This window comes from Corella eumyota, chromosome 7, assembly GCF_963082875.1.
Source record: "Corella eumyota chromosome 7, kaCorEumy4.1, whole genome shotgun sequence".
NCBI classification, from domain to species: domain Eukaryota; kingdom Metazoa; phylum Chordata; class Ascidiacea; order Phlebobranchia; family Corellidae; genus Corella; species Corella eumyota.
In genome coordinates this window covers 1153251-1174960 of record NC_137496.1, presented here as the reverse complement: position 1 = coordinate 1174960, position 21710 = coordinate 1153251, and the positions used below count along the sequence as shown (strand labels likewise).

Below are 21710 nucleotides of genomic sequence, written 5' to 3'. Positions count from 1 at the left end.
TATATTACCTAAACTTTAACAAAATCATTCCTAGGGTATCTAGTAATTAATAGCAAATACATTAGTTTGTTACAATAACATTAGAATATTAATGAATAATACAATATATAAACAATAAATCACACTCTAATTGAATAGTTTTAAACTTTACAAATTTAACTTTAAGTTTCAAAACATTTCTTAAAATAAATAGCTAACTGTGCCAGAAAATCTCCTTGACACCTTTGTTATTGTGTTAAAACCACTTGAAATGTCTCAAGGCAGTGCCTTTTTCTCTTAGTTTGAAGTTTTGCTGAGCAGGCGTATTTACACAAAACTACTAGATCAACAAATTTTATGTAAGTGGCTGGAGTAATAAAATTTCACAATGCTAGCTAACATTCCAATATTTATAAACAGCCATTTGATTATGAGGTGTTGCATATAAAAGAGTTATGCAAATAACAATATATATAACAATACTCAATATATAGGAAATAGTTAGATATGTATCGTATTATATTGCTAACCTCTTGGTGCTAACATATACACAATGACAATTAAGCAATAGTAGGATAATACAAATACACTCACATACTAATATCTGCACAGAAAAATTTAAAATGAATTCATATATTTAAACAAGTTTTACTAAACAAATGTTGACATATTAATAATTGCTGATCATCAGCAAAAATTGTATAAAACAATCAGATGTGGATTAAAAGGTTAAATATTAAACACAGACGGTATAGCATAGGCATGCAGTTTGATGTTTAACGTTTGGGCACAGTGATTAATCAAATATTACTTGCCAAACAATTTGTGATGCATTTGATGACTTGCCTAAATTTCCTGCCGCAATTTGATCCATAATGCGTGAATCACAAAATTAAAACGTTTATTCTAAGTAAATGTATACTAAACGTGAATGGTTTAAATACAGCCAATTTACTTTTACAAAAATGATTTTAAAACTGTCATAAAAACTCATTAAAAAATATAAACATGTGCATTCCTGAAATTTAATAAATTAGTAATGCAAATGACTTAAATACACAGTTGGTTAAATACAAAATAATAACACTTTGTTAAAATTTAAAACCATTTTGGTTAGAGGTTATAATTTTTATACATTCACAAGAATACATATGTTAATGTCTGATGTTAGAAAAATATTTTGACATAAGTATACTGGCTATAACTACATAAGATTTATGCGTTTCAGTTTTAAAATTGGTATTTTTAAATATAATTGGCTACAAATATAACATGTGTATGCAGAATCAAAGTTTACAACCTTCTGTATTTTTTTTAAAGTATATGTTGGAGAAATTTTGAAGAATATGGAATGCAAGTAGAAAAATAAAAAAAGTTCAATTTTGTTGCAACAAAGGAAATGTGTATTTTAAATGAAAGTTAATTAAACAATGCCATTACAAGACCCCTATCCAATATACTAGTAACAAACACAAAATAAGAACGTTAGTATAAGTAGTATAAGTTATCAACCCAAATCAAAGGTATCACATAACAAATTAATATAAATAAAGTTATAATATACATTTCTAGTTAATTTGCAACAAAATAATAAAGTTTTAAATAGAAAAGCTACTACCTTATTAACATTTACATTGTGTAAAAAACAGGTAAAAGAAATTTAAACACACACGACCAATCAATCAATCAAGGCACTTTTAAAAACTTAAAACAATTGTGTCATTTCAGTTTGGGATGCATTGCTAAAGCACAAACGAATAGGCATATATATCTCATACATAAAGGAATAAAAGAAATAGGTTGTTGGTTTCCAATTAAGATTAAAATTCAATATCTTTATCTTTGGTTTTATCCTGGACATATTTGGTGAATCTTCTTAAAAATTTTGGGTATTCACGTTTGTAGATAGCTCTAAGGGCAGCAGCTGGAGCCCACCCACCAGGGTTAACATTGGCAACATAAACAATATCACACTGAAGGCAATCACGAGTAATAGGACCTCCATTGGTAGGTGGGGTTATAAAGGTTTGGCAAACTAAAGCAATTTCAACAAGGGCTCGAACACAGCCTGCTACAGGTTTAGTTTCTTCATTATCATCTATAGAGAAGTTGCAAACTATCCAAGTGTCATGAGGAATACGATTACCTGTAGTGGGAGGAGGGTTTTCTATCTTTACCATGGATGAAACATAAAAACAATCCCGCTGTGCTGAGGGCCATATTCTTCTATGGGTTTGGTACACAATAATTGTAAACTCATCCAGCACTTCAGGTACTCTGAAATTCTCTATAGTTCCTTCCCATTCTAGTCTAACATCGGTGTCCCAAAAGTAATGGCACATTTCTTTAGCACTAACACGACCGATACTATGATGCGCTTTCAGTGGGTCACATATTCTACCATCTTCTACCAGTTCTTTTCTATAAACTTTAAGTGCTCCTTCTTCAGAGAACAACTCCCAATTATCTCCTTCTTCCCCAGCTGTTTTCAAAGAGTCAATTAAATGATTTTGGATTCTTTCTTCCAGATCTTTAGAGAAGCGATGTCTTCTTTTTGATAGAGTTTCAGCTTCACGGATCATGCCTCTTGACTTCACAAAATCTTGGGAAAATTTGTCTTGTTTGTCTAACTCTGCCTCTACAGCATCATAAAACTCATCCTCTGTCAAACCACTTTGCGGACCTTCCTCATAATCAGGGCTTCCAACAAATGCCATCGTTTTCTTCGCAATTGAAAGGTTAGAGCTATATTGTTCTTCTAACTTCTTGCGTTTCTCAATTTCTTTTTCCAATCTTCTTTGCCACATTTCCTCTCGGTTGTTCATAAGTTCAGTACAATGTGTAAGGGTCGACAGAATACCGCTTGTTGTAGCTTTAAAGGTTATTGCTTCACCTTTAAAATCAATCCCACTAATTCCAGGTGGTTTCTCAGGAACATGGTTTGAAAATGAATTATGATTCTCGTTTAAATGATCGTTTTCAACTTCTTCAACCACCTCACCATCTCCAGTCCAATGATCTCTTAAATCTCTAGGTTGAACATGATTTGCACATGCATCAAAGTAGCTTTGCAGGACATCAACCTGTCGGTAAAGAATGTCACGAAAAGTATCTAACTCGGCCAACTTTTCCTTCAAGCCTCTTCCTTTTCTGAATGACGAAGATGATGTTATCGAAGGCCCACTACCGAGTGACATTAAAGACCCATGTCTTCTAAGACTTAGTGTATCTGCTTCTGCTTTGTTAGCCTCAATAATATCAAACCACTGCTGTCTTTCCGATTCCGTGTTGGTCCTTAGATACCATAAACTATCATTCATAGCAACGTCAAATCTACAAGGGTCAAACTCATGCATTGTTACTGCAGCTCTGGCAAGACTTATGGAGCCTCTACACCCATATCCAGTTTCATCTTTTGTTCGAAAATACGACAAAGTCCCATCCCGGCAACATACAAACCTATCCTGCCAGCCATGTATGTAGTTGGTCCACTTGCTTAAAATTCCTTTAATACTTGGTAAGTCTTCAGTAAGAAACTCTCCATCTTCTTCTGAAGAGCTGTGATGGCTATCAGACATCATCAGAAACAGTTAACAAGTTTAACAAATATTTATCAATAAAAAATTTATCTTATCTAAAAAAAACAAACAAATTTTGTTTTAACAATTCGGCTTAATAAACTTTCAACATTCTATATACAATATAACATCTAGTATGTTATATATAAAAGGAAACTACTACAAATATACAGCAGGAAACAGGGGCATACTTTTAGACATTTGACATCCTTAAATTTCCCTTTTTATATTCTAAAAACTAGTGTGATATATAGCTGTATATGCAGCATTAAATTGGCTGCCTTTTTCCACATGTAGTTTTTGATTTTACCTATACCAGGTTAACCAGACCGTTGAGAAGGCTAAGAATTTATTAAACGCTACTTTTAAAAAGATTTCACATGACCACTAGACCGTTTTTGAAAACAAACACATGACATAACTGCACATGACATGGACGTTGAACCTTTACAAATATTAATGATATCATAAAAACATACAAAGATAAATAAACTCTCGTGATGCTTAAGTAATAACTTTCTGTTCTGACAGCCTGACAGCGTACGTAGTCTATCCATTGGCGTTTTGTTTGTTTGTTTTTGTTTACAAATATTCAAAAACATAGGTTTGACAGTTTATGTAACAACCAAGACATATAATAACACCTCAAAAATGTCGACCAATTTATCTGTTTATTTAAATTATAACTCAAACGATTCAATTATAAATTCTACAACAATAAAACAAACTGAAATACAGGGTGTTGTCAGTCTGTAGTAACCAGTACAAACTCACGCGAAATGTCCCCACCTTATTAACTCAAATAACGAAAAAGTTTGGCCATAAGTGGGAGCTACAAATCCATTTCTCGACAAAAGTGTGCTTTATTTGGGCAATCAACTTATTAAAAGTTAGATTAAAATAATTTCAGCTGATAAAATAAAGAATTTTTTATATAAATTATATCTTTAAATACCAGTTAAAAGCGCCAGATTTAAATATCTTACAAAAGATAAAATATCTTGCCAAATTTCACCTAAACATGATGACCAAAAAAACAATGTTGTAGAAGATCTAAAAGAACGATAAAGGGTAAAGCTGCCATCACAGACTATATCCCCAATCAATAAACAACAAATTTACAGCAGTTATTACCGGGATAGCTAAATTTTAACAAACTATGGTATTTTTTTATTCTACAGTTCGATTTTGCGAATAATCGATAAGTATTGTATACCATTTTAGTGATATTCACCAGAAACATTTTGTTTACCCAAGGACTTTTAGAAGCCTGCAAACAAAAGGTCGGAACAAAGGCCATTGTTGGCTTTGTCGAGAATTGTACGTCGTGTTTAGTCCACCTTGAAAATCGGTTAATATTTTTAAGGTCCCACAAACAATTTTATAAAATAAAAATGCTTTTTATTTAAAATTTGTATTATTTACATCTCGAATATCGACTACGAAAAACAGTAATACATTTGACAATAAAAAACAGGGCTATTTTAGCAAGGACATTTTTTAAGCTATATAAGTAAAGGGCGAAGCAAAGTTAAAGGGTAAACTTTTATTTGGAATCGTATGTATTTGCTCCTTTATAATTCCCAACATAGCCCGAGTTTTCAACTCTTTCAGCACGACCATCAATACCTATAACACAAACACATGTATTAAGAATATATTAAGCAAGTATTCGTGGTAATAGGGTTGTTATTAACCTTTCCCTTTGCCATCTTTGTCAAATCTTTCTTTGTGGCTTCCGGTATATTGGGAGGCATCTGTCATTTTTTCTACCCCGCCAGTTTTTGACATTACCTAAAATTAAAAATTGACGTTATTATACATTGACTTTTGCCTTGCATTTTAAAAGTGAAACAAAGTTAAATTTAATGTTCCTTACGTACCGTTTTGGCATTACTTGCTGGGTTAGCATTGGCAATCAAATCAATTATACCCTTTTCTCTTTCTTCCAACAAGAGCAAAGCCTTTTTAAAGTCGTCGTAGGTTAGACGACCTTGTGGCCTAAAAATCAAAGTTAGAACCAAAATAATTTTAATTTAATTTGTCTTTTTTTACCTGACTTTCTTGCAAGCATTGTCAACATCAACCATAATAATTTTCTTGGTCTTTGGTTTCTTTTTATCACCAGGTTTGGCCACAACACCAGCATCAATACAACACTACAAGGAAATACAAAAAATTTATCAGAAAAATTGAAATTTAAAATAAATTATAGTCTACAACAGTTAAACTTACTTTGGCAAAGTTTTTTCCGCTCATTGCCGTGGCAGCGTTATCGCCAAACACCTTGAACTTCTCGTATGCACCCTTGCAATTATCGATATTTGCCATGTTCAATTTTTAAAGTTTTTTATATTAAAATTAATAAAACCTGTAAGAATTCAAAACTGAATATTAAACCGGTTTCTGTCAAGCTGTTATATTTACACAGCGTACGTACTAAGCTAACAATGAAAATTTTCTTTGTTAAAATTCTTTTCTGTTACCAAACAACCAAAAAAGCGCCCAATTTACACAATAAAACTTGCTACGCTTTTATTGCTATAATTCTAACAATCATATTCTGTTACATCGTTAAAATATGGCTCTACAGTTTTTAAATGTCAACTATTTGAATCGTCGTTGCTAGGCCACACCCGCTAATGCCAATGTTATCAATATTTTATTAAGTGGCAACGCAGAAGCAATAACGTTGCTTGTTTGTTTAACTTAACCTCTAACTTTTCTAGCTACCTTATGTAAATTTTAACACACTAACATTTACTGACTATCACATTAACCACAGACACAACTGCCTTCCAAAACACAGCTATATTTATAACAAACACCATGTTTGTTGTTGAAAAAACGTCATAATACAATACTTTCTCTTCCAACTACTATTTCTTGTTTCAAACAATAAGATGAACAATGCAATTGTTCCCAAAAACATTATTCTTTGTCACTTATGACGTCATTAAGTTTTTAATGAAGTTAAGGACAATTGAAAACAGATAACAAAGACCCTGATTGACCTGGACATTCTATTGTAATTGGAACAGAAAGGCGGTTTTGTTGTGAGTAGCATATCCAAAAATAACTCCATATTCTATTATGTCATTCTTCTTTAAGGGTACCTGGTATTTTCTAATTATAGTTGTTAAAGCTTTCCCTATTGTAACTGAAAAGTGAACAACATTTTCTAGCTTTTTGATGTTCCTTTTGGTTTCTTTTTCAAGCTGTTTAAACGCCCCATTTGACTTTTTTTTCAAGTTTTTAAATCTTGTCTTCTTTAAATTCCTATTTAAATGCCCACTCTTGACTTTTTTCCAGCTTTTCAAATGCCCCCTCTTGACTTCTAAATAATGGTTTTTAAATTGTTTAAAAATCCGTAGGGAATTTGTTCGCCCTTCATGTTTACTTAAAAAAATGTTTAAAGCGACACTGAATTCAAACTAATTCTAAGCAAAAATTTAACCAAACTTTTGACAAATAAAGTATTCGTAATCTTCATATTATAAGTTAAAGACAGCTAATAACAAAATTTTCTTTTCCGAACGAATAAATTTAGAAATATCGAGTTTCTGAAAACTGCCGCTTTAAAGAATGACGTAAATTTGTCAATAGCACCGCGCCAGTTGACAAAGATCACCATAGTAACAACAGTGTTGTGTTATTCAATAAAAATTCGAGACTAAGCCAACAGACCACAAGTCTGTTATCCCTTTTACTTCAATTTTTGAATCATATTTAAAATATATTTCTTTTAAAATGTGAAAGAGTGTAATAGTTAATCATAAGATATGATAAACCCTTTCAAATACAAATGTATTTTAAAAATAAAAGTAAAAATCAGTTAACAACAAAATGTAATTTTATTAAATATAGTTTAAAATAAATAGTAATAATACTAAAAGCAAAAACAACAAAAAACACTAGTATTAACATTACAACAACATGTAATCAAGTCTTAGTTGGTCTACAGCTTTAGAACCATTTCTTTCAACTAGTAAATCCAAGACCTCTGAAACATCATCTTTATCTTTTTGGGATAGAAACATAGCAGCCATATTGAACCTCTGAGCTTTGGTGAGATTGTTTAAAACGTTGAACGCCTTCACTGCTTTGTTTTCTTCAATGTACCTACGAGCTATTAAAGCAAAGGTGAGGATCATATGATCGTTGGTTTTGTTGCTCACCATTGCCGGGATTTTATCAACTGGTGTTTGATCTATAATTTGTTTGTATGCTTCAACGTTGGTCTTTGGTTGTATGGCATTCCATTGGTTACCAAACTCATATGGTGTCATGGGTTGGTTGTTAGATAATGGCTTTTTTCCTGATTTTTTTGGTTGGGAACCATTTGTATTGGTTTTTGATTCTTTACCCTTTTTCTTGATTCCTTGCTCTGGTACATGGTTATTGGTTTTAGATGGTTGTTGAGTTTTTGGTTTATTTTTGGCTGGTGTTTTTTTTGGAACTTCATTTGTTGAAGTTTGATTGACAGATGGTTTTGGTGAACCAGATTTCTGCTCCTCAAATGGAGTTGATTTTGGTTCATTTACATCATCATCACTATCACTAAACTCTTCAATTTTAAGTTTTCGTTTTGGCAACTTTTTTTCTTCGTTCACAGTCTTTGTGTCTGAACGCCTCTCTAAAATTAACTTCTGAACTACTTTTAGTTCAGCAAGTGCAGATGGGTTTTTCGGATCTTTTGCAATAAGAGATTTAAGATCTGCCTCTGCGTCATGATATTGGAGAAGATTTTTTCGTGCTTGAGCCCTTCTAAAATAAGCTTTGACATTGTTAGGTTCAATCTTTAAAGCTTCTGTGCAATCGTTGATCGCCGATATGTCTTTCTTAAGTTTTAGAAAGCAGAGTGCTCTGTTAGTGTAACTAGCAACTTCCTCAGGCAACCATTCCATGCATTTTGTGTAACTTTTGATAGCTTCTTCATAGTTTCCCTTTTTAAACAAAGCATTACCATCCGATTTACACTTCTCATAAAGATTTTTCTTAATTTTCAATCGCTTTTCATCCATCTCACTTAAAGGCTTTTTCTCCTCTGGTTTTTTTACATTGGTGCCATTGGTCTTTTTACTTGTTTTTGGATTTGTTTTTTTATTGTCATCTTTGGTAGATGCATTTGTAGCTGTTATATTCGTCTCTTTAGGTGGGACAACGTTGGTCTTAGCTGGTTCCTTGAATTTAGTGTTATCAACATTTTTGTTGGCGGTTTTCGGTGGAGTCGACTCTTTAACAGATTGAGCTTTATAATTAGATTCAATTACTTCAGATGGTACCTTGGGTAAAGTAATTAAATCACGCCAGTTTGTACCTAGTAGCTTTCTAAGATGAGATGAGGTCCTATTTGCACCCTCCTGTGCTTGTGTTGCTGACCAATCAGCAGTCTGTGCGGTTCTAAAATCAGTGTAAGCTTCTTTGTATTTCTCTAAATGCTCGTAAGCTGTAGCGCGACGAATCAGCGCCTTAACATCCATTGCTTTTAATTCAAGAACTTTAGTGCAATCATCAATACTAGCTCTATCACTGCCCTGTTTTAAACCACAAGCTGCTCTGTTGTTATACAGCAAAGCAAGTGCATGAGCATAAGGTGATTGCAAATCAATTTTACCTCGTGACTCCATCTTTTTGATAGCAAGGGAATACTTAGCAGAGGCAGAAGCATATTGGCCTTGTTTGAAAAAATTACCACCAGCTGTTTTAACTAATTCGACATCGTCAGGTAAGGAGCGCTGTTTGGGGATTACTACAGTGGGTTTAGTTTGCGTTTCAACAACAGTGGGTGAGGGTTTGGTTGATGGTTCTTCAGGAATTGGGTTGGGTGAGGTATTTTTAGAAGCCTCTGGTGATGGATTTTTTGCTGCATCTTTTGAAGAATTTGTGGCATCTTTTGAATTAGAGTTCACAGTGATTTCTTTGACATCGACTTGAGTATTGTCTGGCTTATTATCGACAACATCTTCTTCTTCATCGTCTTCTTCAACTTCTGCAATTTTCATTTTTCGTCCTTTTTTCGCAGGAAGAGATTTAACAACTTCCTCCAAGATCTTTTGGGCCCGACTGTTACTTGGCTCCTACAACAAAAAATAAAATTAATTCAACTAATAAAAACATAAGATTTAACTTAAGCACAGTTGGATCCATATATAATATAGCTTAACAAATGGTGGGTACATGTCCAATATATAACCATTCAAAATATAAAAAAGTACTTTTGTAGTGTACAAACAAAGTACAACAGGCAATATATTAATATAACCATTCTTTAAGCACTAAATATGCAGCATGTAAGGCAGGCAATCAGCTTGTATTAACTACAATCTCTAGATAAACAATTAAATTTACAAACCTTCATAAGTACAAAATCTAGATCCTCCTTTGCCTCTGTAAAATTTTTCTGCTCCTTTCTTGAAGAAGCTCGACGAAGTTTTGCTTTCAAGTTATCTGGTTCCAACTTAAGAACTTCATTGCAATCTTGTTCCGCTTCCGACCACATTTTTAGTCTTAGATAAGTCAGTGCTCTGTTGTTAATTGTAGCAGCTAGGGGGTCCAGGTTTATGCTGCGAGTATAGTATGCCAGTGCTTCTTCATAATCACCTGAAATTAAAAAATAATATTCTTATACTGCCCTAACCTTTATTGGGGCCTAATGGACAGTATTTGTTTTCAATTTATAGGCCATAAAGTACAAACAAATTGCTGTGCTTGGATATTTTTTTACGATCAAAGCACAACAAAGTGGTTAAAAATGCAGACCGTAGATAGGACAACCTTTTATACTGGTGGTAACAAAATACTGAGTTTTTTAATATCTTACCAGCTTTAAATGCTTCGTTCCCCTTCTCTTTTTCACTCATAATTCTCTGTTTAATTTCCTCCACACTCATTCCAGTTGCATCAATTTTTAGGGGAATATCTCTCTATAAAATAATAAAAATATTAACTTAAAAAATAAAGCACAAAATTTAAAATTTTCGTTCTAAAAAATAACAATTTAAAAAACATATATATTCAAATATTGGACAATGATTAGTTTTTATTGTCTAGTTACCTTATTGTTTTTTACAACAGGTTTTGATTCCTTAGAGTCAACTTTTTCACACTCAGCATCGGCGTCAAACTTATCCCAAGCACGAAAATCACTTCCTTTAATTCTTTTAGATTTCTGTTCACTTTTTTCCTCTATTACTTTATCACCTAAACAAGATACAAATATTTTATTAACTAAGTAACATGCTATATAGTTGTATAAATCACACAAATAAATACCTATGCAATACAATATTTGGTGGGTTGAGATTATAACTAACCTACTGACAATTGCTACGCAAAATTTAAACTTATATTACTCATATAATTAACGCCATCATTATTGAATCAGTTATTTGTTAACATAGCACACCAACAATGAATTAGCAATACAAAATTAATGATTAATCTTTAAATTACTTAGTCACAGATTTAAAAATCTTATAATGACGTATTCTTCCACACAATCTATTACAGCTTATCGTAAATTAGATTACCCATAAAAACAAAAAACTAAATATATCCTATCTGACAACAAAGTATTTTTAAAATGATGAAACTGATCTTTTTTCTTATATTAAATACCATCTTTTTTAGGTGTAATATAAAAAACAAATGTTGATTTGAAACCAACTGTTTTTCACACCTTTTAAAGTTTTTGCACTTCGAATTGGTGGAATATTTTTCACCTCCGAGTTCCTATTAGTTATGACATCATCATGGATTGATTTTTTCCAGTCATTTAAGCTGGCTGTGATGTCATTTAGTTCATCAGCAGGAAGATCCCTATTTAATAAACAAAATTACAATAGTATTTATTAGTCAATTTGCCTAATTAAGATTGAATTTGAGGCTTAATAACATGTTATTTTTATTACAAATCACAATAAAAAGCAATATCAATATTATTAGATTATAATTATAAAAAATTACAGTACAAGTTACAATACAATAACAACATTTTTAACAGATTGCAAAGTTTAAAAATCAAATATATATAGGCCTATGCTATAAAAAATGGCGTAAACTACCTTGATCTTGTGATGGGGTTTTCCTTGCGAAGAACTTTACTTTTAGGATTAATTTTGGTTAGTTTATCTTCACAATGTTGTACCAATTGTGGGAAATAACCTTCTTTACCACTTCTTAAAACACGAAGAATTTTTTCCAGTTCCTAAAACCAAAAAAAAGTTCATGCAATGTCCATAAGAACCAAATAAATATATATTATAAGTCACACTAAAACACATATATAACACTAAACACATCAAAAATAAAAAGACCTATAAAATTTAATAACACTTAAGATAATACACTACTTTTAAGTCAGAAAAGAAAGCTTTATTTAACAAACAAAGTAAGCCGGCAGTGTGGTGTAGTGATAAGAACACTTGCTACACCACACATGAGGTCGTGGGTTCAATCCCCACTGATCTCATGCTGTAGCGCCCTTGAGTAAGTCGCTATAAACGATATAAACTCCTGCTGAGCCAGCACTTAATCAGCAGCATAATTACCGGGCAATTATAGTCTCTATAATATCCCAAACTGCCACAGGCAACTCGAGACTGGGTTGGAGTAACTTATGTTACACTATGTTTAAGTCGCGCATTCGACTTTCCCACATCGAGGATAAAGATATATACAAAAAAAAAAACAGACAAACCTTGACGTTTGTACAGCCATCAATATATTTGTAATCCAGCATGTCCAGTGTTATTCCATTTGCCGTCGAATCTCCAGATCCAAAAACGTTTGAGAGGTCTGCTGTTGACATTTTGTTCGGTATCACAGTTGAATTAAATGATATATTCAGATAAAATTACCTAAAATATTGCGAAATTGCGAAATTCGTTAACTTGAAACACACTTAAAAATTTAATTCCGTTTGTATTTCGCTGTAGCAAGTTGGCCCTATCTGTTTGTTTTTCGCTGTAGCAAGTTGATCCTCCCCGGCCCGCTAAAAGAACTTTCCTGACTTCTCCAATTAATAACAACTAACTGATCTACAAAATATGTCTTAAACTGTTTAAACTTAGGCTAAACAGACATCTGGATTATTTATTTACCAAATTTTAGCATATTAAACATATCGCGAGTGTCAGGTTGTGCACAAAGTATAGCATAGCGGGCATAAACACTTTCTCGTTAGTTTAGTTTTTAATACAAAAACTTAAAAATTAGTCTGCTTTCTAAATGTGATACCTTAATAAAATTACTGAGTCTTATCATTTAGTTAAATATCTTAACAAAAATAAATAAATTATAGCACCTGATTTATTTTCGCACCCTGCTATGTTTTCTTTAATTTTTTTTTCGCGCCCTGCTTATCTGAATGATTGACACCCTGCCTAACTAAACTAATGCTTGTTTTCTTATAGTTAAAAATGTTGGAATTATTCATTTTTAAAAAAACTCACCCATTTCTACATAAAACTTGTAGGTCGCCATTATTTGTTGGCTAAAAAATTAATTAAAAAAATCGCCCAGCTATATTTTCAAATCAAAACAGGCAACTATTTAACTTTACGCAACGAAGAACCACATTAGTTAGTTAACATTTATCATTTGAACAACTAAATTATAGCTTTACCTGATTTGGTTAATATAAAAACATCCTAACCTGCCGATTTAACCCTTTTTTTTAAGCCAATCAGAATAAATTAAGATAAAAATATACGTTAATGTCGATCAATATCTTAACCAATATCTTATCAATATCTTAAGAGGATAAAATGTGGGAATAAAAATAACAAATTTAAAAGCATTTTAATACATTATTGTAATAAATAAATCATTTTTAATTCTGTATCATGTATATCTATATTTTTTGCTGGTTAATATCGACAAAAATGTATTTTTATTGTTTTAAAACAACAACACAAACAAGAAATAGCGTTAACACTTTAAATATAGCATAAAATTTTAATCGAAATAGTTTAATTTTGTATTTGATATAAATCATGACTTTTTAAAACATGGACTTTTTATTTTGGAAATAGGTCGTCTCTTCTAACTCTAAGGCTTCGATAAACACCGAAATTAAAATCTTTTATCAAATCCTGCAACGTTTAAAAAGCATTTAAAAAATTATTAATTCAAAATTATTCTTTATACAATTTTTACAAAAAGTCACAAATGGCAAAGGGATTTACTTTAAAGAAAGCTGCTTCTTTATATTTATTTAGGTGCAATAAACTTATGAATAAAAAGTAAAAGGTTTATATATTACTTACCTCTACCAAATTACTTGCAATTTTTTCTAATTTAGCTGATGATTGACAATGAGTAAAACAAGCCATCCCCAGCACGCCTGGAATAACCAGCATCAAACTCCCGTTCTCGCTCCAATTTAACGCAATCCCTTGTTGCTAAAACATAAATATATTTAATTTCTAAGATATATAAACGACATGTGAATAAACGTGGTTAACTAACAATGTATACCTTGTTCTGTAGCTTATTAAATTGTCTGAAATTATTAACTATTTGGAAGTTTATTGGCAATTATATAAATCGTGGCTCTATAACATTTAATGGTACCTTTTCTTTATTTAACGACGAGGTTATAACTTCGCTGGATCTCATTACGTTTAATGTATGTCGAGTCACTTCTCGTGGAGCAACAATACAACCTTAAACACATAGAAACATCGTTAAAACTTTTTATAAAACAGAGGATTTTTTTAATGAGTAATGCATAGCCATAACTAAATAAGGATATACTATAAAATTGTTACCCAAGTTACATTATTGTTTATTATATAAATCTTCCAACCTGTTAATGGACAAACACCATCATTCGCCAAAGTTGCAGCACCCACTGCGCATGCGTCGGTTGTCATAGCAGTGGAGGTGGATTGAAACATGAGATCCAACAAATCTGTCACATCGACTGAACTGTTTCTTGGTAACCGCTGCGTGGCGCTAAGATAGTATGCCAATGCTATTTCTTCGTGACCATATATACGCTTGTAATTGTAACTGTACATAAAAGACGTTTTTTTTTAATTTATAAAAAAAAATTTAGCACGTAAATTAAGTGTTCTTATACTTAGTGTTTTTTTAACTCTATAAGCGCGGCGTTGCAACCCATACCTAACACTTGTGTTTATAAATTAATGATTCGCCAGTAAAAGGTTGTCATTTTTACCGTTTTTACGATTTAATTACATTACAAATCGTTTTTGTTAAATAATTAACCTTAAATTATCACAGCACAAAGATTCTCCTCCAATTAACTTCGAATAAAACTCGTGCAACTTCTCCAATCGGTTCTCTACCGCCATCTCGCGGAAGAGAAGAGATGTTGCAAGAAATGTTCCGGCTTTAGTAAACGGGTTCCACACTTTACTGTGCTCATCAAAATTGAATTCACTCTGAACATAAAGTATTAAATAGACATTAAATATATTAGGTTACAGAGCAGTAGGTATTCCTACGAAATAACTAATCTTTATACTCTATGGAACATAAAGATAAACAGTGAATATATTACAAGTAACAGAACTGTCTTATACACTTTTGCTTATATTTATAAAACATTTTCTAATGGGCTACTTCATGTAGTTTTAGAAGGTTGACGAAAGGGTAAATTAATAAAAAATGATTTATCGATATAACATGAAAATTGGCGTTTAGACAAATTACAAAAAATATTTTATTGAAAAAAGTTGTCCTAACATGTACAACATTTTGAAGCAAACACACTATACAATTGTAGCAGTACGACAAAGTTCAAATATACACCACACAATTACCTCTTTTAAAGGCTTTGGTTGTCGTCCAAGATACGATGTTGTTGAAGCAATTCCATTTAACTTACACGTAAGACAAAAGTTAAACACCGAAGCACATGAGTTCAAGGGAAAGGGAGATTCTACAACAAGATTTAAGGTAGCTATATTTTGATCAAATTTATAAATTAAAAAAAACAGCATAAAAAATTACAGCCACATTTTGGTAAAAAGTTGTCTAGCAACTGTATACTTATCAATATAAAATTTTAAATACAGTTGAGGTTAAAAATTGATTTATACCTGATTCCCCAAATGAAATTCGTTGTCCATCCACGGTGCAAATCGACAAAGAAATCCCAGTCTTATCGCTGTTCTTTCTTTTCATCATTTCGTTGTAATTCGAGAAAGGGTCAAGATGGGGCTTGGTTGACGAGTCAATCTGAAAAGAAATAGTTTCTTTAATTAATTTTTGTTGTTTGCAAACACCAATCTTAATAGGTAAAAAAAACTTCTTAGAAATTTAACTAAATATTCCTAATTTGATCACAATTAAAAAAAACTTTTTTTTGCACAAATTTAATGCCATGATAAGTCTGGATGCTATAAATACATTCTTAACAAAATGGTAAAGAAGATGGCGCTTTGGCATTTCCATGATAACTTAATTAAATCTTAATTTGAAACTTCTTGCAAACTCGTTTGTTTTTACTAACCTCAAGGTTCAAGTTTTCTTTTATTCGCTCGAAAATTCTTGTCATTCGAAGCTTGAAAATGCTAAACCCAGGAATTGTTAATTGACTGAGTAAAACACTTCGAATAAACTTAAAACTTGGCTCACAAATTCTGTAAAAACAAAGCAATTTTATTATATTATTAATTGTATATAATTAATTTGTAATATTTGAAAAACATGAAAAGTTTTAAAAATACCTTTATCCTTATATATTTCTCTAAAAATCACTTCTTAAAATAATAAGTTTTACATTTTTACTTTATAGGGTGATAGGTTTAATATTTTTAAGATTAATTTTGTATTTTTGTTGTTAAATTTACCTTGAAAAAACTTCAATATTCAACGGAGTCTCAGCACCCTCTGGTTCGATCTCAATTCGTCGAAAAGTTTCTTTTAATCTAGGATCACAAAAACGAATTCCCTTGCTTTCAAACAGAGTTAAAACATCTTTAATTTGTACACCAGGGCAACCTGATTCTAACGTAGATATTGCTATCTGATAAAGTCTTTTTAAACCAGATTTCAGCACATTTCTTTCCTTTGAATGATGTTGTTCTATTGAATGAAGATTCGCTTTAACCGCATTTGTCTTAATAAACTTATCGCCCTGTAAACTTGCTTGAATATTTAGTTCCTTAGTTGTAGAGGCATATTTTCTATTAAATGATTCACCTGCATTTTCGTTAAATATCTTGGTAAATTTAAAACTTTCATGTGGGTTTATAACGCTAGGTTTTGATGCAATGTTTGTATTATTAGTAGTTGATTTTTCATCAAGAGATGATGATCTTTCTATTACAAAGTCTTGTGTTAAATTAATGGTGCATTGTTCGGATGAAGTCGACCCTCTTAATTCATGTTTATTTCCATCAAGATCCAAGCATTCTTCCGATGGTGAAGATGCTTTAAACTCAAGTTTAGCATCAATTATATCTTCAGTTTCAATACCGCTATCGTTGTTCGAAATTTCAGTACTAATCGAGATCTTAGTGTCTAAAAGAGGCGAGGTATTAGACACTTCATCGCATATCTGCGTGGCAAGGTTGTCAGCTATTTTTTCGATATCTTTTATTGCATGATCCAGCCAATTATTATTAGAGGACTCTGGTGTGGTTAATGGCAATGTTTCATCAATACTTGAATTTTGATATTCAGAGATATCTACATCACAATTCTTGATAGAATTTTTAATGTTTGCATTTGCATTATTTGATAAAATTGTTTGTGAATTCGATGTTGCTTCATTTGCTTCAATACTTTGTAAATTTTTATCTTTCGTTTTAGAGCATAAACCATCAGTTTCCACATTTTTATTTACCAAATCACCACAACCTAAACTTTCACTTTTAAATCGAAACATGTTACGTTTGCTGTCTGGGGTAAGCGTGGGTGTTTTTACTGTAACAGAAGGACTTATGTAACAAGTTTGTAACGTTGTAGGCCTTACTTGCGTTTCAACTTCTTGCTTTTCAACAGTTAGGTTGTTAATTTCGCTATCATTATGTTGTAAAGATGCTGAATGGTTTGATGTTGTAGCTGTGTCGTTGGTAATATCAGATGATTTTAAACTTTTTGACACATTTTTATCTTCTTTATTTTGGGTCAGAGGACCATTTGTTTCCGTTTTATCGACTGACGTACTGTCATGTTGTATAGAGTCAGAAGAATTTGGTGAAACTCCCAGCTTAGATAAGTCATGAGATGTGAGATATTTTGACTCCGTAATTTCATTTTCATTTACACGATCACCTTGCAATAAACTTTCATTATCATCACCATCTAATAACGATAAACAAATAAGTTAAATAATCAATAACGTCAAAAAAAATCTTTAAACAAACATAACTAAATCTAATGGGCAAAATATAAAGCAATGTATATAATCGATATTACGGGCAATGTGAAATAAGATAGGGCCAATAAATGTGTCTAAAAATCACTGATTTAAAGGTGGTGTGTTAAAAATTTACACACAATTCAAACTGTTTAAAATCGTAAGAATTTACAAGAGCTATTTTAAGCCCTTCAATCGATTTTAAGCTCAACTCAAAGTTACTTTCGATTTTAACAAGCAAACTTCGTCCAAACCGGCGTGTAAAATGTAAACTAATTATAGATTTACATCACATGTAACCTTTAGTCTAGTGTAAGTCTTAACTCACGTAATGCTTTAACACATATATCGTTTAACGACATTACATGACGGTCAATTTTCTGACCTATCTAACACCCTTAGGTCATAAGTATTATATTACAACAGGTACATTTAGAAATTGTATTGGTATTGATTTTGTAATAAAAATGTGAATAAGCTGTTATAAAGTAAAAGTAACAATAATTTATCGTGTTAAAAAATGCAAACCAACTATTTTCGATTAACGTTTAGAAATTTTTAAAATTAGGTAAAACCAAACAACCCTTTAACAAGTTAGTGGTTGTTTAATTTGACAAAGTATGTCCACATTCCAAGTAAACACTAATCCTACACCTTAAGCACGTAACTGCATTTAAATCCCATTACCGTTACTTCAAAGCGATCCTTAAAGTGGCATTTTAGGCAAAAAATACAAACAATCCTTCCCGAAAAAATCTTTAATTAAAAATTTGCACTTTTTGGCAATGCCTAAATCACATCTTTAAAAATTTACGTGCAAAATACTTTATAATGCAATTGCTTCGACAGATAATTAAGGCGTGATGTCGCTAAAACATCGTAGTTTCATTATCAAATTCCGTTGTCAACCCTTTGTTGTTCTAATGCATTCCGCGCCACCAACTTTACAAGCATGACCATGACTCGGTATATTTAAATTAACCCAAATTTTCTTTCAGTCATTTCAAACATACTTAAAAAAAGTTTAGATAGATAGATTATCATAATTACAAAAAAGACGCGCTTTTATTATGTATACCGTATTTTTTACCGTAAAAAATGATACATTTTTACCGTTTACCGTAATCTAAATTACACACTTTTTTACCGTTCGTAGGATGCGTAAAATGCCAATTTAAACAAAAACCTGGGTTTACATATTTAAAATTATTAAAAATATATAAACAAAAGCGTGTTTTTTTATAACGATCAGAACACCTTTTTACTATAGCGTAAATAAAATATTTTTCACTGTTTAATCGTACTTTAATTTAACATAAGTAGATTCTAAACGCACTTATTTTAAAATCTTACATTCACTTACCATCTCCTAAATTCGATATTTTTCCACTCTGTACATCGTACACCATCCCGTTCGATCTTTCCTCCACGCTTTTACTTTCCATATTCTGTTTCTTGCGGTTCCACGGCAAGGAGTAATGTTGCAGACTACTTCGATTGAAAGGTCGCGGAGACAGAAAGCAACTTGTCCGGTTGTTTATACCTAGGCTTAGCAAATTGGATAACCTTAGCTCACTGGAGTCATTATCCAACGGGACTGCGCCGAATTCGCGGTTACTTGAGAAAGTCGAGCAGCTGCCTCTCTCCTTTTGGGTTTCTTGTCTGCAATCAACCGTACCGACTTCTTTCCGCAGTTCTCTATTATTTCTGATGACGTAATTCCTTCGGGTTTCGGCCATCTTGGTTCTTACAACGTTAGGGCCAGCTAGGTAAATCTCGCAATCGTCTTTGCTAATATTTTTGCCAGATTTTTGTGAGTTTTCATCGATCCATTTCTAAAGCAACAAAAATGTAAAATAATGCAATTTATTATAGCATTTATATCAAACTTTCATAAAATATATATTTTTCAGCCGATTTAATAATAAATAAACATTTACTTATTTTAACACACATTTTATTAAAAGCCCTAGGAATTTTAATGTTAGTTAAATATAAAAACTGACTGCTTTTCGTTAAATTTTGTCTATCCAAACTTTTCTTATTAACTATAAAGATAATACATCAATGCTCTAATATTACCACAACCCTTAGTTAAAAGTTAGTGGTAATTGAATTAAAAAATGAAACCAAAATTGTCATTTTCCATTGTTGTCCTATACTGATTGTTACATCAATAATAGATGCTATTAATTACATTAAACACTACGTCATTAATTGAAATCGATGTGTGATCGTTAATTAAGACGCCTTGAAGAATGACCCTTTCACAATACAATGGTTGTAGGCTAACAAAAAAACAACCATTTTAACAAAAACAACCATTTTTAACCAGCAAAACCTTTGAAAAGCAACCACCGAACAATAAAAATGGTTGTAGATTAACAAAAAGCAACAACAATTTTTAATCAGTAAAAAAAACATTTTTACAAAAACCAATCTCTTTTACCAAAAAAAAAAAAAAAAAATTATATGCAAAAATAGGTCACTTTAACTTATATAATAAGTAACTTGTTACAAAAATTTAATTATAAAAAATATATGTAACGTATGTACTCACATACAATCTTTAAATATGATAATACAAACAATTCAACTTAACAGTCTTTACCTCGATGTCGTCCATGTTCACTTTGCTCGTTCCCGCCACAGTGTGTCTCCGTCCGCGCCTCTCTTTTGCCATCTTGTGGTCGGCCTTGACTTTCTTTTTAACTGCATTCTTTAAAGCTTTAAACAAAACATATTTTAGAAATTTGTACATATAAAATAAAGCGACAAAAATAAGATATTCACCAGTTTTATCTTCTTCTGAATTGTTGTTGCTATTCCCATTGCATAGATAATGTGTAAACACATTGTCGTCAGTATTATCAGTTGCAGAAGAATCAGTATAAGATTTATCTTTATTTGAAATTCCTGTACCAAAGCCATTATAGGTGCTGGTATAATTGTGTTGGGTAAACACACCTTGTTGTTTTTTTGCGTGGACATCAGATCGTTGTTTGTTTATTTCCGTTTCAATGGTCACACGAGCCTCAACTTTGCTGATTTCTCGAGGCGAGAAGCTTTGTACGTCTAAAAAAAAGTTATGTTAAATTAACTGAATTTTTTTAAAGCGAAACGAAACAGTTATGGCATTTGGTTACGGTACGTATGGTCCTAAGTTCGAACTCCACTTAAGTCACACCATTTATTTTTAAATTTTTATTGACAAAATGTTTGAAAATGCTTTATAATTGTAGCCGTATTTGTAAAAGTTAGAATATCTATTTGCGACAAGTAATATAAGATGATTATATCAACTAACATGATAGTTATATTTAAATCGTAAGTTTAAAAGATTAAAGTTTTAAAACATAAGCTTTTGTTATTGGTATGCTACCAAGGAATTAAGTAACTTACCATTGCAGCCATGCAATAAGCTTGAACTATTTACAAACTGATATTTTCGTCTTGATGGTGCTTTTCTAGCATTAGCTACATCGCCGTTCATGGTGGTTTCAAATTTCAAATAAACAACCTATTCACATACAAGATAAATCCAATTTGCAATTCTAAGTACAGAATAAAGTTAACTTTATTAACTATAGCGTTAGTTATATACACACGATCGCAAAATTTAACAAACGCAAATCATTGTTCCGCAACAATTCTTACAAAAACAAAGGGCATTGTTTTCTTTTTGATTTAACCAATTGTTTGACCATTGTTTATTAACAATATAAATACCAAACAATCAATAGAACAATACTAACTTGAAGCAATCTAGCATAACTGTATTCCATATGCATATCTATATAAATATAAAACCT

At 31.6% G+C, this 21710-nt stretch overlaps 4 protein-coding genes across 4 annotated transcripts; all 4 read right to left on the bottom strand.

The window, feature by feature from the left end:
- Positions 1 to 38: 38 nt before the first annotated feature.
- On the bottom strand, positions 39 to 3608 carry LOC145759462 (ceramide transfer protein-like). The gene has a single exon (XM_082573300.1). The coding sequence runs from the start codon at positions 3558 to 3560 to the stop codon at positions 1800 to 1802; it is 1761 nt and encodes a 586-aa protein (XP_082429426.1). The 5' UTR covers positions 3561 to 3608; the 3' UTR covers positions 39 to 1799.
- Positions 3609 to 4363: 755 nt separating this feature from the next.
- LOC145759807 (tubulin polymerization-promoting protein family member 3-like) lies at positions 4364 to 5950 on the bottom strand. The gene is made up of 5 exons (XM_082573659.1): positions 5793 to 5950; positions 5613 to 5716; positions 5441 to 5558; positions 5255 to 5351; positions 4364 to 5186 (listed from the first exon to the last, which is right to left on the bottom strand). Exons 1-5 carry the CDS (start codon positions 5886 to 5888, stop codon positions 5104 to 5106), a joined length of 498 nt encoding a protein of 165 aa, XP_082429785.1. The 5' UTR covers positions 5889 to 5950; the 3' UTR covers positions 4364 to 5103.
- Positions 5951 to 7398: 1448 nt separating this feature from the next.
- LOC145759029 (sperm-associated antigen 1-like) lies at positions 7399 to 12440 on the bottom strand. Its single transcript, XM_082572754.1, has 7 exons — positions 12259 to 12440; positions 11624 to 11766; positions 11239 to 11378; positions 10615 to 10760; positions 10381 to 10483; positions 9913 to 10160; positions 7399 to 9637 (listed from the first exon to the last, which is right to left on the bottom strand). Exons 1-7 carry the CDS (start codon positions 12367 to 12369, stop codon positions 7484 to 7486), a joined length of 3045 nt encoding a protein of 1014 aa, XP_082428880.1. The 5' UTR covers positions 12370 to 12440; the 3' UTR covers positions 7399 to 7483.
- A 916-nt stretch (positions 12441 to 13356) lies between these two features.
- LOC145759302 (uncharacterized) lies at positions 13357 to 21402 on the bottom strand. The gene is made up of 13 exons (XM_082573103.1): positions 21301 to 21402; positions 20692 to 20973; positions 20510 to 20625; positions 19262 to 19733; positions 16385 to 17843; positions 16045 to 16174; positions 15632 to 15770; positions 15353 to 15471; positions 14796 to 14971; positions 14371 to 14576; positions 14136 to 14227; positions 13829 to 13963; positions 13357 to 13654 (listed from the first exon to the last, which is right to left on the bottom strand). Exons 1-13 carry the CDS (start codon positions 21389 to 21391, stop codon positions 13580 to 13582), a joined length of 3492 nt encoding a protein of 1163 aa, XP_082429229.1. The 5' UTR covers positions 21392 to 21402; the 3' UTR covers positions 13357 to 13579.
- Positions 21403 to 21710: the final 308 nt, after the last annotated feature.